General features: G+C 46.4%; 1 protein-coding gene across 1 annotated transcript in view; it reads left to right on the forward strand.

Annotated features, from left to right (window-relative positions):
- The window catches only part of LOC149328386 (endothelin-converting enzyme 2-like), a 74,873-nt gene that overhangs the window by 49,748 nt on the left and 8,614 nt on the right, over positions 1-16,511 (forward strand). The window contains exon 6 of the mRNA XM_089558982.1: positions 1,252-1,650. Within this exon, the coding sequence (XP_089415108.1) occupies positions 1,252-1,650 (399 nt within the window). The remainder of the gene's footprint in view (positions 1-1,251; positions 1,651-16,511) is intronic.

The following is a 16,511-nucleotide window of genomic DNA, read 5'->3' on the forward strand; positions in this document are numbered from 1 at the left end:
AAAACACTGTTCGCTCCCCATTTCGACAAGCTCCACCTCTTCATTCTCTACACTGGAACACAAAACATCTTAACGATGCCGCAGTAGTGTAGATTTCACTGCTCCGTCATTCGCAAAAGAAGAAAGACGGCTTAGTTACTCACACTGTTATTTTGTGGAAATGAAATTGAAAACAGGTTTTTGAGAAAAGGAAATGACGCAGTAAATGTCTTATATATCTCGGTGTACCCCTGAGCCACGCCGTAAGGGAAGGAATGAAGGAGGGATTGAAAGAAGAAAAGAAGAAACATGTGCCGTAGTGGAGGTCTCCAGAATAATTTAGACCACCTGGGGATCTTGTACATGCACTGGCACCGCACTGCACACGGGCGCCTTTTGCGTTCCGCCTCCATCGAAACGTGGCCGCCGCGGTCGGTTCGAACCCGGATACTCCGGATCGGCAGCCGAGCGCCTTACCCACTAGCCAACGCGGCGGAGTTTTTTTGTTGCGCCATTCGTATTTGGCACAAATTCAAGAGCGTACATTTTAGTTCCATTACCTTGTTTATTTATGGCTACACGCGGTATGAATAGTATGAATCACCCGGACAGTCCACTGGTCGTAATGAGGCTTTCTTTTAACGGAGGACTATAGACAAAACTATATCCTTTGTCATCCAGATGATTTCAACATTTCTTTAACCATTAGATTCAATAGTGAAGTATTTCGAAACCTTGGAGTTTAACTTGAAAGAGCTAGCTAGACACGCTGCCACCAGCTGAATAGTAATGCTATCAGTATTACTGCACTGCAGCTCTGTGTGAAGAAGATAAACATTCGTGGATCACTGGCTTGGAAAACTGATATAATATTCAAACGAACAACCAGACATCTTTCAAGTAACGAATACATCTTACAATCCCGCAGTGTTAAAAGAAACTAGAAAAATAAAACCGCAATGGACTGATGGAAACCACTGGGAACTAACGCATAAAAATGTTCACTAGGAACCTACATGATATTATCCCACAATTGCGGAGGAATACTCTATTGATGTATTTTCATATTACTGAGGAAGCCGATCTTTCTCCCATCGAGCGTTGTATATACATCCGTATGCCTGGCCAGCGTAATAGGAGGTACACGATGAAAAAATAAAGTCTGAAAGGGGAAGATGCACTGATGCATACCGGCTGAGTGCCTTGTAACGGATGCCGCAAATTTCTCCCAGAAACACTCCCAGGTAAGCAAGGCGCATCGCTTCCCTTCAGGTTCCACCATCTGGCCGTCGCTGTGCAGTCCTCCATGGCTAACCTCCTAAAAAGGATATCGCCAATCACGCCACAGGAAACAGCCCCCTATTACTTCCAGTTCGCCAAAGCTAAGGACCACATGCTGGATTTGATGGAGCCCAAGGATTTGCTGAACATCAGCAACACCGCTGTCCCCGTGGAGGGATACTTCACGATGGAGTCATTGTTCGTGGTCGACACGCCGATGCAGCTTCACTTTTTTACTTACTTCTGGCGGGAAGAGGGTGCCGCTAGGCTGGTGAATCTCGTCCGGTATCTCTTGATCGAGAGGCTGCTCCCATTGTCAACATCCAACCTGGCCGAGATATACAACGTGACGGCCAAGCAGGCATTCGGTGTCCGTGTCGCGGCCTGCAGGTAAGAAATTTTTTATTCCCATTTGCAGTGTGAAAACAGCTATACCTTATCAGAGGCATGAACAACGTTCGAAGCAAAATACAGGGGAACATCGTTATCAAGAAATCGAGGGTGCCTCACAGGTTCTTCGTTGCAGCGGATTTTTCCTTATAGAGGTTCCTTGATTCCAACTTTCACATGCCTCTGGGCTTACATGTGGCTATGTATCCGGAGGACAACATAGCAGGTGTCTAGTGTACGGTCATGCCTTCCAGAGTGGAATCTATTTTTTCGTGTATGAGCACAATTAAAGCAAATAAGTGGACAAAAGTGTTCTCCAAATAGCACCCATTAAACATGTTCTTCACCTTATATGCCCAGCCATTACGCACATTTAAAATTTAATATTATCTACCGCTGTATTTCCGAAAGAACTCCAAACTGCTAGAGTGATACCAGTTTTTAAAAGTGGCGACAAATCTGATCCAAAATTACCGCCGTATATCTATATTACCGGTATTCTCTAAAGGTATAGAGAAGTTAGTACATGGTAGAGTCCTCTCATTTTAACAAGCATGATCTCCTCCTTGACTTTCAGCACGGTTTTTGAAAGAATCGATGTATAGATACAGCGCTACTTACACAAAAATAAATAATAATAGATAAATTTCAAAATAAGGAGCTAGTTGCAGGAATTGACATAGATTTCACAAAAGCGTTTGATTTATTAATTCACAAAATTCTCTTACATAAGATGGAAACCTACGGTATCCGCGGAAAAGCACTAGACTTAATGGAATCATACCTCTCCCATAAAACACAGGATGTAGACATTAAAAGCTCCTTGTCCTCAGTACAGAATATCTACACTGGAGTTCCCCAGGAAAGCATGTCGGGTCCGCTTTTATTTTAAATTTATCTAAATGATATTTTCATTGTGAATCTGATAGTACATTTGTATCCTACGCCGATGATACTTCAATGTTCATTTCCGGGAAATCAGAAGATGATATTGAAGAAAAAGCAAGTAGAACAATTGATGCATTAAATATATGGCCAAAAGCAAATTTTCTGAACATTAATCCTAAAAAGACTAAAATAGTGTTGTACTTGCCGATAGGGAAGGTATTGTTTTGGCCATTGAATGTATGTTTAAACCGTGATCCTGTGGAGATAGTGGATTCTGTCAAAATCCTTGGTGTCATGTTTTCAGAACACTTGGAATGATCATTTTGATTATAGCAGATTCAAAATATCTTCAGCTATCGGAGTTATGTCGTGCCTGCGCACCATTCTTCCTGTCAAAATTAGGCTGTTGGTGTATAACTCTAATTCTACCTCTCTTACAATACTGTATTATCGTTTGGGGTACCAGTGGTATCACGAACATGACGATGTTGCATCTTCTCCAAAAAAGAGCTGTGAGATGCATTGCTGGTGTTCATTATTTTTTCTCTACGAGTGGCGTCTTTTTAAAACATGAAATCCTCCCAGAGTTCGCTTTACACGAATACAAACTTTTAACGAGCTTCAAAGTGCTTCGCGCAGCAATAAAAATGATATTGTTAATTTGGCAGAACTTGCAAAAAACACCCATATTCCACAAACCAGAAATAAATAAATGTCGCTAGTTCCTACACCTAGAGCATACTACTCAGAATAATCTGTCTCGTATACGCTGCCAGTGCTATTAAATAACTTAAACAAAGAAATGTTTGATCCTTTCCAGCATTCAAATACTGTTAATAAGAAATTTTTTCTGAACAAATTTCTGTGATGACCCTGCATGTATTTTTGTGTGGGTACTTTTTGCTTTTTTTTTCCAAGGTGCGTTATCTTTTTTTTGTGCTGTAATGTATAGCGCAGAATTTATTGCCGCTTGTCTGATGCAATGCCAACGTGAAAAAAGAGGGCAGGACCTCTGTCAAGCTTCCGAGCTTTTAGTCCTGTCTCATTCTCTAATATAGAGAAAATAAAAGGCTGATTGATTGATTGATTGATTGATTTGATTGATTGATTGATTGATTGATTGATTGATTGATTGATTGATTGATTGATTGATTGATTGATTGATTGAATACACGTAGGCCATTCGAATATGTCAGCCTTGTCATTGCGAGCCTGTTTCTTCCGCGGCATGTGTGAGCTTCAGTGCCTTCCAAATGGGTTTGGGATCTATAATGCCGTACAGGACAGAGAAGGGCGAATTTAGAATGCTTAGCTTTCTTTCCAAGGTGCTGAAGCCAGGTAGCGGTTTTCGGCAAAAGCAGCGCTAGAGTCATGCGCGCGCCGAACGTGGCCTATTGTCTAGACAAACGCTCTCTGCTGACCCCGCTTGAGCCGGGACATTTTTTTCAGCATGTTTTGAGCGTCGCTCGGATGACCAGGTTACGTGCGGTCAATTCATGTCGCAGCTGTGTTAAACTGTTCAGTTAATTCAATCGGAGTTTCATTACACCCGTAGTAAACTGACACTCGTGAAAAACTACATATGAAATACATTCGCTTCTATGCGAGCATCGAACGGAATTGGCTGTTCCTTTTTTCTTTTTGATATTTTGGTAGGAACATTTTCGTGTACACGAGATTTTATTGTGGAACTAGGACGTCAACGGTCAACAGTAGGAAAGAAAAGGACTAGCAGGTATTGACACAGGAGTCGGCGCAATAATTCCAAGATGACGTGCTCGCTTCATGGTAAATGACATCGATATTGCGCATCCACGGAAAGAAGCCCTGTACCTGCAGGGGCAGGCCAGTAACCACAGCAGCGTCCAATTTGTATATTGTATACCAGGTTAACGTAGAGGGAGGACTCATTTAGATATTTTGTGCTTATATATTTTTGTGAACTAATTTTTGGAACAACAGCTACACAGACGCCATCTAGTAGATTAGCATCTTGAGCTTCGTGTTCCTTCGTTTCTGTGGACTGTTATTGCTGCACTCAAAGCGACTGTTTGTTTTTCGTTCCTCTGAGAGAGAACCATTTCCGGTATGTATCTTAGGTGTTCTTTTCACTGGTCGTTCAGGCTTGACGTTCAGTTATACATACACTTGGAGCAACTGTATCGCATATTTGTTCTTAGTAAAAATGTATTGAAAAGTTCCTTCTGGCTACATCCGTACTTTTTTCAGCTGCGAAAGACTCCTTTGTAGGAGAAAAAAATTACACTTAGAAGTTGGCTGCATCTTTCACCCTCAGCAAAGCAAAATACACTGTTAGCAAAAAAACACCCAAAAGGGAGTAAATGGCTTGTCCTCTAACGCACACCCAAAAGTAGGTTTTTTTTTACTCCATATATATGGTGTTTTCTATTTACTCCCTTATATAATGGAGTTATTTTGGAGTATAAAGGGAGTTGTTTTGGAGTGAAAAGGGAGTAAATTTTTTACTACCCACAGAAATCAAGCCCAGAAATGGCGTCATGTTTATTTATCCTCATTCAGGCTCACTCTTACAGCAGTGACAGCGGCGGAAACGGGCAGCAGCTCTGCGGGCCGCCGGCAACCCAACTTGCGAAACTGCGCTGCCCTAATGTGACCCCGCGTCACGCATTCTTTCCGCCGTCTGCTAGCCCAGCGGCGGCGTACGCGGCAGGAGTCTTCTGCTTGTCGTCTCCTTTTGCTGTACGAGCTCGTTTCGTTGCCCATGTTCGTAGATAAAGGGATGTAACCTTATAATCAGTAGTTCAAAACTGAAAAGGAGACGCTGGGTAGTTTTGACGGTCATGCACCACGCTATATTTGACCCAAAACCAGAGCAGAAAAGATGAAAATACACCTGATGGTAGTTTGGAATGGCAGTGTTTGCTTTCATTGTCACTTCATTAAGGCTTGGATTTTAAACATGGCTGAGGAAAAATGTGGCCTCATGAGCTCAATCAAGAGCTCAGCGTTGTAACTATGTTCTATCACAGTTTCATGTTCATGCAACACATAATCTGCCGCAACACATTGCGAGGACCACACTCAAAAAAGCCTGTGAGAATTAGGCCTAAGCGGGGGCTGTAACGGGGTGGCGACACAAACCAAGGAAAGTTAGGTATGGTTAGAGCACTGGAGGCTTCACAGGAGCAATTAAATTATGTACCGTACTGTAGCGGAAAACGGCGACAAGCTGATATCTTGTGCCGCAGCTAGCGCCCCTCAAGGAGCAGAAGTCAGCAGAGATCCGGCGACGATGGTAACCAAGCGGTCTTCACTCACCGCCGTTATCAGACGACTGACCAGAAGCAGACGAGACGCTAGGTGGCGGGGCGGATTGCGCAAACTGGTGTTTTTTTACTCCATTTCTGCTCTCATGGAGTATTTGGCACAATTAACTCCCTTTCTAGACTGGAGTAAATTCTGGTAAATCCTCATTTTTACTCCCTTATTCCCTCATGTGAGTAAAATGGAGGACAGTCCACCTTTTTACTCCCCACTCATGGAGTAAATGTTTTCACAAATGGAGTTAAAAGGGTGGCGGCCACCCTTTTTACTCCCTTTTGGGTATATTTTTGTTTACAGTGTAGCAACAGCTGCACCCAAACAGAACAAATGGAGTCTCTGCCGAAAGCGGATGGCGATGCAGCCTATCCCCTGTCATTCATGCGGAAAAGACTGTCTCGGGCCCTTCAAAATTTGCTTCCTAGCGACAAAAGCTGCAATTTAAATCCTGTTTAACGATCCAGCATATTTCGTGCCTTTTGCAAAACAAGCAAAGGAAGAAACTTTCTCCTGGATCCATGCCAACGCTGCCGTAAAACGCGGTGCAGGCCTTGTTAGAGTAATTTCCTATGTTTATTTCACATGGTTGCTTGTCGTGGTTATTCTCGGCTTGTCCCAAAGCGTCCCAATATGTGCAGTAACCTCTCATGCCACATTATGCACCAGCAGTATTTGAATCAGTCTGAACTAATCGACATACCTGTGTCAAGAAAATGTTGCCCAAAGAGATAACACGGGGCTAAATCTGCACGTACTATGTATTGGCATCTTGTATTGCTGTTGGTATAGAACCTCTTACTCGCGGTAACGAGATGTGGTCAGGAGACTACATGCCTATGTACACTAAATTGTTCAGACCAGCTCACTGCTGCACAAAGCCTCTACGATTGCTGCTTGCGGAACTGATGGTTTTATTGAACAGGCTACATTGAACCCAAGCAATTTTTATCTTGATGTATTTACTCTGCATGAACGGAAACTGGCCTTCGACGTGTCTGTCTCACTTCCCAGCATAGATAGTAGCCCTTATTTTAAAGGACTAAACCAACTACGGAATCAAGCAGAACTGTCATTTGAGTGCAGCCGTAGTCATGTGCAGTACGATTCTTTGTTGATGATGAATAACGCATATTAACGCTGCTCCCGCAGACACATTTTGAACGAAACTATAGGAAACTGCCAAAAATGTCTTGACTTATATCTGAGCGCGACTGATCTTACATAAGAGCAATGTGCCTGTGCTATCAAAAGGACATCTGAAAAAGTTAAATCTTATCTCGAAGCAATTATTCAGTTTGAGAATACTGAATATTCAGTCACTGTGACAACTGCATTAGGACCCAATGTTAACGAAACTGCAGAATTGTGCTGCCATTTTGAATCATATAATAACAGAATAAATGATATTTTTGAGCCGAAATTTTTATCTTCATAAAGCCCACTCTACCGTCTCTACCCAAAAGTAGTTTATGCGTCGTTCACAGCGCTTACATGACGTTAGCTGGATGACTAGAAGCAGTTGGTAATAATAACTGATGCGTAAACTTGGAGTTCATTGCCATCATCATCGTCATCTCTGTCGATTACCTTACGCTGCTCCCTACAGCACAAAGTGTGCCACAGCCGCGGCCTCGTAGCACGCATGCTCTCTCGCCGGCGCCTAGCGGATGCAGACCGCCTCACATCGAGCTCCCTCTCATCTGCCCCAACTGGCTGGGATTTTTGCCTATCGCCCCAAAATATCTTCAACATCGTTCCCAGCAAGTTCGCAGCTTTCACCCAACACTAATACTTACGGAATCAGACCTTTTTTTTCAACACGGAGCGCTCTTTTGAAAGTATGAAGCGGCAGACGCCACGGTAAGCCTACCACCGACGCCGCGTCCGCCACGCCACAACCTATGCAGGTGATGGAACTCGCCGAAGACGGCGTTGCGCCGGTCACGTTTCCAGCCTCACCACAAGCCTTGCCTACTCCTGCATTGCTGCCCAAGATGACTCCACTTCAAGACGTTGATGACCATAGCCCATTCACCACAGTTATGCGCGGCCGTAGAACCCGCAAGCTTCCCGAGCCACCCCGCCATCGACACGCGCTCATCTCGATTGGCTTTCATCTCCCTGCCTCACTCATTGCTGCACCGGTGCGTCATATCTTCCGCCTTATCACGACTGCCGCACACCTCGCTGACCACGCACGCGCCGAAATTACTGTCCTCACCCGTTTGGACCAAAGGCTTATAATTCTTCGGACTAACTCTAACGACACTGCGAAACGCCTTCTCGGTGTTTCATCAGTCTCCAGCGTCTCAGCGGTCTTCGGCGGCTCATCGGGCCCCGGCGTCTCAACGGAAACCGGCGTCTCATCGCTTCCTAGTTCCACTACTCACCATCTAACCCCGTACGAACTCACCCCCGCAAACTCAGCCCGCGGAATATTCCGGATCGACCGCAGCGGGCTCACCCACTCCAACTCCTGGCTGGCATCTCTTCCCGGACCCACACTATTATCGGTGTACGAATGATGGGATTCACAAACACTGTCCTGGTTACGTTTGAGGGCCGCACCGTCCCACGAACTATCTACTTCGAACAAATAGCGTACCGCTGCTACCCACACCGTCCCCGGGCATTGTGCTGCCTTCGCTGCCTTCAGTATGGGCACAGACAGTTCCAATGCCCTTCCACCCAAGCCCTCTGTCCTACCTGTACGACCACCCTTGTCCACCCGAACGCTACCCATCCCTGTGCGCCCTGGTGCTTGCACTGCCAAAAGGACCACGTTACCTTCGCCGACACCTGCCCGGTCCGCAAGCAGCAGGATCAAGCCCAAGCACAGCCCTCTATAAAGGCGAAACCACGTGACCAACCACCAAGCCATCTGTCGGGCAACAGCCCTGAAACCCCCGCAACCACTCCAAACCACTCCCCTGGCAGGCATCTTCCCTTCACCATTCACACTGCCACCACCGAGACCTATGCAGATATCCTGCAAGGACCTCCACGGCCACCAGCACAATGCTCCCTGACGCCCAACACTGCCGCACCAAGCCGACTCCAAGAGCCTACTTCCACCCGGAGCCCATCCTCCAGTACGGATGCCGCCAGTGTCCTGAGCCAAGAACCACCAGCCTCGCGACAGCATTCAGGTGGGCCACTTCCCACTCCCTCAACTCCCCAACCCGCACCAGCACACTCCGTTACCCCCCCACAACAACCCGATAAACCCGATACCCTAGCCAAGCTTCAACTTGACATGCAGGCCCTTGAGACACGCATGAACCACCTCGCCTCCCTCTTTGACACCATACCACAAGGCCAAGAGGCCCTGGAACAACAAATACAGGCACAGACACTGCAGATAACTCAGCTCACAGCTCTAGTCACTACACTCTCCAACGCCGCCGCCAAGCAGGCGGAACTCATAGAACAAATTCAGCACACACTTACAGCCCTCTCCTCTCCATGTGACTCCCCACTCCAAAAAGAAAAAGCCCTGTGGCCGTCCTCAAAGCCCCCACCCAGAGGACATATCAGACTATGGCACGCCCCCCATTCCATAGCATTCTCCAGTGGAACTGCCGATGCATCCGCACGGCACGTGCGCCCCTTTCCCAGCATCTCCTCACCTTCCACACCCCCCCTCTGGTCTCCTACTCCAGGAAACCAGAGGCGAACGCACCCTCCCGGGATACAAAGCGATTCATGCGAGTTCTACGGATCGAACACCGCTGGTCTCAACATATTTATTTATTTATACAGAATACCCCTAAAGGCCCTCGAGAGGGTATTACATAGGGGGGGGGCACAGGCAATTGAACAGAATAAAAGGAAAAACCACAAATATAAAACAAACAACAAAAGCACAAATAAGACACACTGGATGAAATAAGTAAGCAAAAGAATCAATCAAAAGCACAAATAAGACACTTTGCATGACATATAAGTAAGCAAAAGAATCAAAAGAATGGCAGCGCGGCAAAGAACGAAGATTACTGCATTATTAAAATTATACAAACAGAACACTAATACAATGAATCTTTTTAGTCGCAAACCCTGCAAAAAAGGAAGCCATGAACAAATAAAATAACAATGTATGCGAAGGGTCAAGCAGTAGTTATTGAAGATATAAGTTTAAAATATTTATCAGGATCAGTGGTGGTTGCGATATGTGAAGGCAGAGTGTTCCAGTCAGATATTGTGCGTGGTAAGAATGAATGCGCATAGATAAATGTTCTGCACGTGAAACGTCTAACTTTAAAGGGATGATCGCGGCGGTCAAAAATCGAAGTAGGCAAAGAAAAAAGTTATGAAGTGATGGATGATGATAAAGTTTATGAAAAAGTGACAGTCGTGCAATTTTACGGCGGAGACATAAATCCTGGAGACCTGCGCGTTTCTTTAAGGCTGTGACGCTGGTGTTACGTGAATAATCGGAGTAAATAAAACGAACGGCGCGGTTCTGCAATGATTCAATGTTATTTATTAGGTAAGTTGGTTTGGTTTTGTGGGGTTTAACGTCCCAAAGCGACTAAGGCTATGAGAGACGCCGTAGTGAAGGGCTCCGGAAATTTCGACCACCTGGGGTTCTTTAACGTGCACTGACATCGCACAGTACACGAGCCTCAAGAATTTCTCCTCCAAAGAAATTCTAGCCGCCGCGGCCGATATCGAACCCGCGTCTTTTGGGTCAGCAGCCGAGCACCATAGCCACTTAGCCACCGTGGCGGCTATTTATTAGGTAAGATTGGTAAGGGTCCCAAATAGCTGAGGCATATTCAATTTTATGTCGAATTAGAGTGGTATAGGCATGAGCACGGAAGTGAGGAGGAGCATGCTTTAGGTTATGTTTTGAGAGACCTAATGACCGATTAGCAGATGCAAGCATAAGGTTAATATGGTGGTTCCATGCTAAGTCTGAATGAAGGTGAAGTCCTAAGTACTTATACGTGGTGACTAGCTCGAGTGAGGTATTATTTAAGGAGTATGCTGTTTCAATTCGAGACATTCGGTTAGTAAAAGACATCAATTTAGTTTTTGAATGATTAAGTTGCATAAGCCAGGTTGAGCACCATGCTGTTACTGAATCCAGGTCAGATTGAAGGGATTGGCAATCGGTGTTAGAATAAATTTTGCGATAAATTACACAATCATCAGCAAAAAGTCTGATATGGGAAGAAATGGAATCCGGTAAATCGTTGATAAATATTAGGAAAAGTAAGGGGCCAAGCACACTTCCTTGTGGGACGCCAGAGTGTACTTGGCTGAAAGACGAATTGTGGTTATTGACAGTTGTAAATTGAGACCTGGAAAAGAGAAAATCTTTAACCCATGCAATGACAAGAGGGTTAATATTAAGCAGTGCTAGTTTCATTAATAACCGGTTGTGTGGTACTCTGTCGAAAGCTTTAGAAAAATCAAGAAATATGGAGTCTACTTGAATGCCAGCATCAATCGATGAATGTATGTCTTGAATGAATCCGGCAAGTTGCGTTTCGCAAGAGTAGCCTTTACGGAACCCATGTTGATATTTAAAGATAATGTTATGTTCTTCAAGATAGTTAATTACCTGCGAGTGAATTACGTGTTCAAGAAGTTTGCAAACAGTCCTAGTTAATGAAATGGGTCGGTAATTTAGTGGTGAGGAACGATCGCCAGACTTGAAAATTGGCACAACTTTAGCTAGGCGCCAGTCCAGCGGAATCACGCCTGATGATATTGTGAAAAAATAGCGGACAAGATGCGATGAATACCATCAGATGAATTTTTGAGTATTTTGTTATTAAAGCCAAGGTGATCTGATGCTGATGTTGTTTTAAGCTTCCCTAGTAAGGATAAGATACCGGTCTCACTGATAAATATTTCGGACATTGATGTATTAGAAGTGCTGACAGAAATAGGAGGTAGAGAGAGATCTTCACGGGTAAAAACGGATGTGAATGCGTTATTGAAAAGTTCGGCGCATTCGGCCACTGGAACACTGCTGCCTTCCGCGTTAGTAAGAGTAATGTCAGGATGATTAGCGGGGTTTATTATCTGCCAGAACTTCCGTGGATTGTTTGTTAGCATTGCCGGTAGATCGTGTGTGAAGAAGTGCCTACGTGCAGATATCAACTCAGACTGATATTCCTTATCACATAGTTTGTACCGTTGCCAAGATTCGGAGTGTCTGTTCTTGTCGGCTTGTCTGTAAAGGCGCTTTTTCTTGTTATTAAGGCGACGTAGATGCCTATCAAACCAAGGCGCTGTGTTAGTGCAAGGGATACTGATGACGGGTATGAATCTGTCAATGAGAGTAGCCAGTTTCACGCTGAACAGGTTCCAGTTCGTTAACACGGAGCGTGACGAAAAATCGTGAAGAAAATGATCAGCAAAGACTGACAACTGAGCGTTTATTTCGCCGAAGTTTGCTCGGTTGTAGCACCTTATTTGTTTAGTACGAGTTACCTTTTTATGGGGCACAAAATTCAGGTTACCCGTGATTATGGAATGGTCGGAAAGGCCTTCTAAGAGCGCAATGTTGGAGCAAAGGTAAGGATCACTTGTCAAGATAAGATCGAGAATATTGGCTGTAGTGGCGGAACGACGCGTAGGTTCAGAAATAAGTTGTTGCAAAGAGAAATCGAGAGAGGACTGGAGGAAAGCCTGAGCTTCGGGATCATTGGCAGAAGCTGTTAAAGACGACCAGTTAATAGCCGGAAAGTTAAAGTCACCAAGTAAAAGTAAGCTTGAATTCGGGAAACGACAAGTAAGATTGCTTAGTAAATTAGAAAACTGACTTGCGAATGAAGAATTCATGTCCGGAGGGCGGTAAATGACGCCAATGATGGCGACCGTGGGACCACAACTCAACCGAACCCATACCGATTCTATGTACGACGTGACCTCGATAGGCACAGCAGTGAGCACTTTATTGACAGCCAGAAGAACACCGCCACCTCTACGGCCCGTGCGGTCACAACGAAATATGTTGAATTCGGAGTCACAGGCGAAAATGACCTCATCAGGAACCATGTCATTTAACCAAGTCTCGGTAAGCGCGATGACCGAGGAGCAGCATGAATCAATTAAAGAAGAAAGAGCTACGTTTTATCCGAAGAGACCTCAAATTCTCAGTCCTCCAAATTCCTGATATACTCGCACAGCATCTAGTTGCCGTCGAGCTCTTCCTTGCACCTACATCCCCTCCTACCATTCTCGTTAACTTCTACAACCCCCCAAAACAGCATTCCCCTCTACCCCACCTTTTCGACTTCCTCCAAACCATCACTTCCCCGCTCCTTGTGGCAGGCGACTTCAATGCACCACACACACAGTGGGGCTACACAACCACACAAAAAGCAGGGCGTTTGCTCCACGATCATATATACTCTCGACACTGCTCTTTGCTGAATGACTTTTTACGCCCCACTAGACAGGGTTCCTCCTATCACAGAGACACCACACCCGACCTGACCTTCGCTCTATGCATTCCACATGTTACTTGGCACAATACTGACACAGACCTACTTAGCGACCATTCCATCCTTGTCATCAACATACCCACACAACACCCCCGATGCAGAGCGAAGGTGCGACACACTTCGTGGTCAGACTTTCGCCGGTTCTTACCCCCACCCACATCTAACCCCTCCGACTACGCTTCATGGGTCGATGATCTCAGAAACACCCAGTCACGGGCAACACGTGAAATTTCTAATCCTACTCCCCGTGACAACCGTGATCCTCACCTTCTACGATTGTGGAAGCGGAGCAAACGTCTCCAACGCACATTTGCTACACAACCACACAACACACAGCTCCGCGACAGAATACAATCAATCCGCAACGACATTATCTCCCACTGCAAGACACTCGACACCGAACACTGGGCACGAACATGCGACCGCTTAGACGGAATTTTACATCAAAAATCATCCTGGTACATTCTCCGCTCCCTTCTCGGACCTCAACCTCATCCCACACCCACTCTTGAACGCCTCTTCGCCTCCCATACTCCAACAGAGGTTTTCACTGACCTCCAACAACTTTATTTCCCACCCTCACAATCCTCTTTAAACTCACCATATCATGGTCCAGCCCTTCCCGCACTAGACATCCCCTTCACGCACACAGAACTTGACACAGCACTCGCGCGCTGTAACACACACTCTGCCCCCGGTGCAGACAAAATCACATACAAAACTCTCAAGAACCTTCCCCCCGAAGCCAACAAATTTCTTCTTAATGTCATCAACGACGCCTGGACCTCTGGCACCCTGCCAGTGGACTGGACATCGTCCCTGGTCTCATTCATACCGAAACCCAATAACCCTCCAGCATCAATAACCTCCTTCCTATTTCCCTTACCTCCTGCGCGGGCAAGCTCATGGAGCACATGGTGCTTGCCCGCCTCACTTCCCATGTGGCACTCCACAAGGTGCCGTCCTCTCTCCCATCCTCTTTAACCTAGGCATGGTCCCACTCGCCCGGGCCTTAGCTGATATTCCCAACCTTCATTTCGTTTTCTATGCAGACGATCTCACCTTGTGGGTCACCGCTGGCTCACCGGGAGAGGTCCAAACCACACTCCAACATGCACTTAACACCATTTCCTCACACCTCTCCCAAGCGGGCCTGCAACCCGCTCCGGAGAAATCAGAACTTTTACTCATAACACACAGTAAATATCAACGGATGATGAACCCCTCCATCTCCCTCACCCTTGCCGGACCGCACATCCCCCGCGTCGAATCTTGTCGCATCCTGGGTATGCCACTCAACTCCAACACTTTCACCTCTTCCATCAATCAGTCCATACGCACATGCCACTCAGTAACACACTTACTGCGCCGCGTAGTTTTAAAACATGCCGACCTCTCCAAGACACACGCCAGCCGCCTTGCTCAAGCGCTGGCTCTGAACAAATTCCTGTACTACATACCTTACTGCCCACTTACAAGTACACAACAAGACAAACTAACCCGGGCCCTCAATACACTATATAAAGCAACACTAGGACTCCCTCCTCAGGCTTCTACAGACACCCTGTACAGAACAGGCCTCTTCCACCCTCTTCAAGCCCTCCTTAACCTGCACCGGGAGAGACAAATCATCCGCCTGTCCAGCACACCAGCTGGACGGTGGATACTTTCCCAGACTCCCTACACACCCATCTCTTTCCCAGACCCACCGCAGTCTCCGATCTATCCCCCTAACCTCCGCCTCGCACCCATTCCTCGCAACATGTCCGCACACACACACGCAGGCCGCCGCCAGGCATACGCATACAACCACAAGCCACCTTTGGACGCTGCGGCGGTGGCCTACACAGACGCCTGTCTCACGGAAACCGCGGGCTCCGCAGCAGCCTTCTTCCTCCACCCTTCCCTCTCTACAACCAGCACTCACACAACCGGTCCATACACCTCCCCACCCTCCACGCTCGCCCTAGAAATACACGGGATCGCCGATGCCATCACACACTTTGCCACCCTACCCCCCGCCCCCCAATACGTTCTCTATACAGACTCGCAGGCAGCTCTGCGTGCCTTCCATGAAAGAGCCCTCCCTTTCCCTACTCGATCGGCCTTAGATGCCGCCCTGTTAGCATTAAGCCCACGACCGGTGACCCTTCGGTGGATCCCTGGTCACATGGGCATCCCCGGTAATGAGCTGGCTCACCAGCTTGCCTGCGAAACTATACACCGGGCGCCGGGGATCCCATGGACGAGCCCACCGACGGAGCAGGCGGTCACGGATTACAAACGCACTGTCGACGAATACTACGCGCAGCAAAAAATGGATTTAGCTGATTTACCACCACCGCACCCATCCTTATCGATCCGTGAAGCTCGCATTCTTCGCCGAATACAGTTTAATCTCCTACATACATCAGCCAAACTTTACCGATACCGGTACACTTCCACATCTCAGTGCCCTAACTGTACACACACATATGCAGACATAGAACACTGCCTTACACAGTGCCACGCAGCCTTCCAGTCCCCCGCCTATCCTTTCCCCCCACCCTCACCGTGGCCCATCTGGCTCACCTCCCTGGATCTGAGACTGCAACGTGCCCTCGTCGCCTTGGCCCAGGATGTACTGAACGCCTAACAATAAGGATGTTCGAATAAAAAATGTCACACCACCACCACCACCTCCTAAGCGACCACCTGAACGGAGCTCCTCTTGACCATTGCACATTAGTTGCATTATTTATTAGTACATCCAAAGCTGTCACAGAAGGAAATGCATTCTGCATTATGGAGATTGAGCAGTTTTCAAGTGCAGTGAAAATATTTGTGAGGATAAGGTCAAAATTACTTCAGGTACCTCTTCTCAACTCAGCAACAATTTACTTGGCTGAAGCGCCGGCATTTTAAATTCTTTGCAAAAATTGTCGTGCCAGGTGCATTATTTATTACTTCCTCCATGGCTGTCAAAGAAGGAAATGCATTCTGCAGTAGGGAGATTCAGCAGTTTTAAAGTGGACTTGAAAAATTTTTGAGGCTAGGTAAATTGGTAAATTGGTTTTTGAGGAAAGGAAATGGCGCAGTACCTGTCTCACATATCTCGGCGGACACCTGAACCGCGCCGTAAGGGAAGGAAAGAAAGTAGGAGTGAAAGAAGAAGAAAGAGAGAAAGAGGTGCCGTAGTGGAAGTCTCCGGAATTATTTCGACCACCT

Source organism: Amblyomma mixtum, chromosome 9 (assembly GCF_055824585.1).
Source record: "Amblyomma mixtum isolate Tamu chromosome 9, ASM5582458v1, whole genome shotgun sequence".
NCBI classification, from domain to species: domain Eukaryota; kingdom Metazoa; phylum Arthropoda; class Arachnida; order Ixodida; family Ixodidae; genus Amblyomma; species Amblyomma mixtum.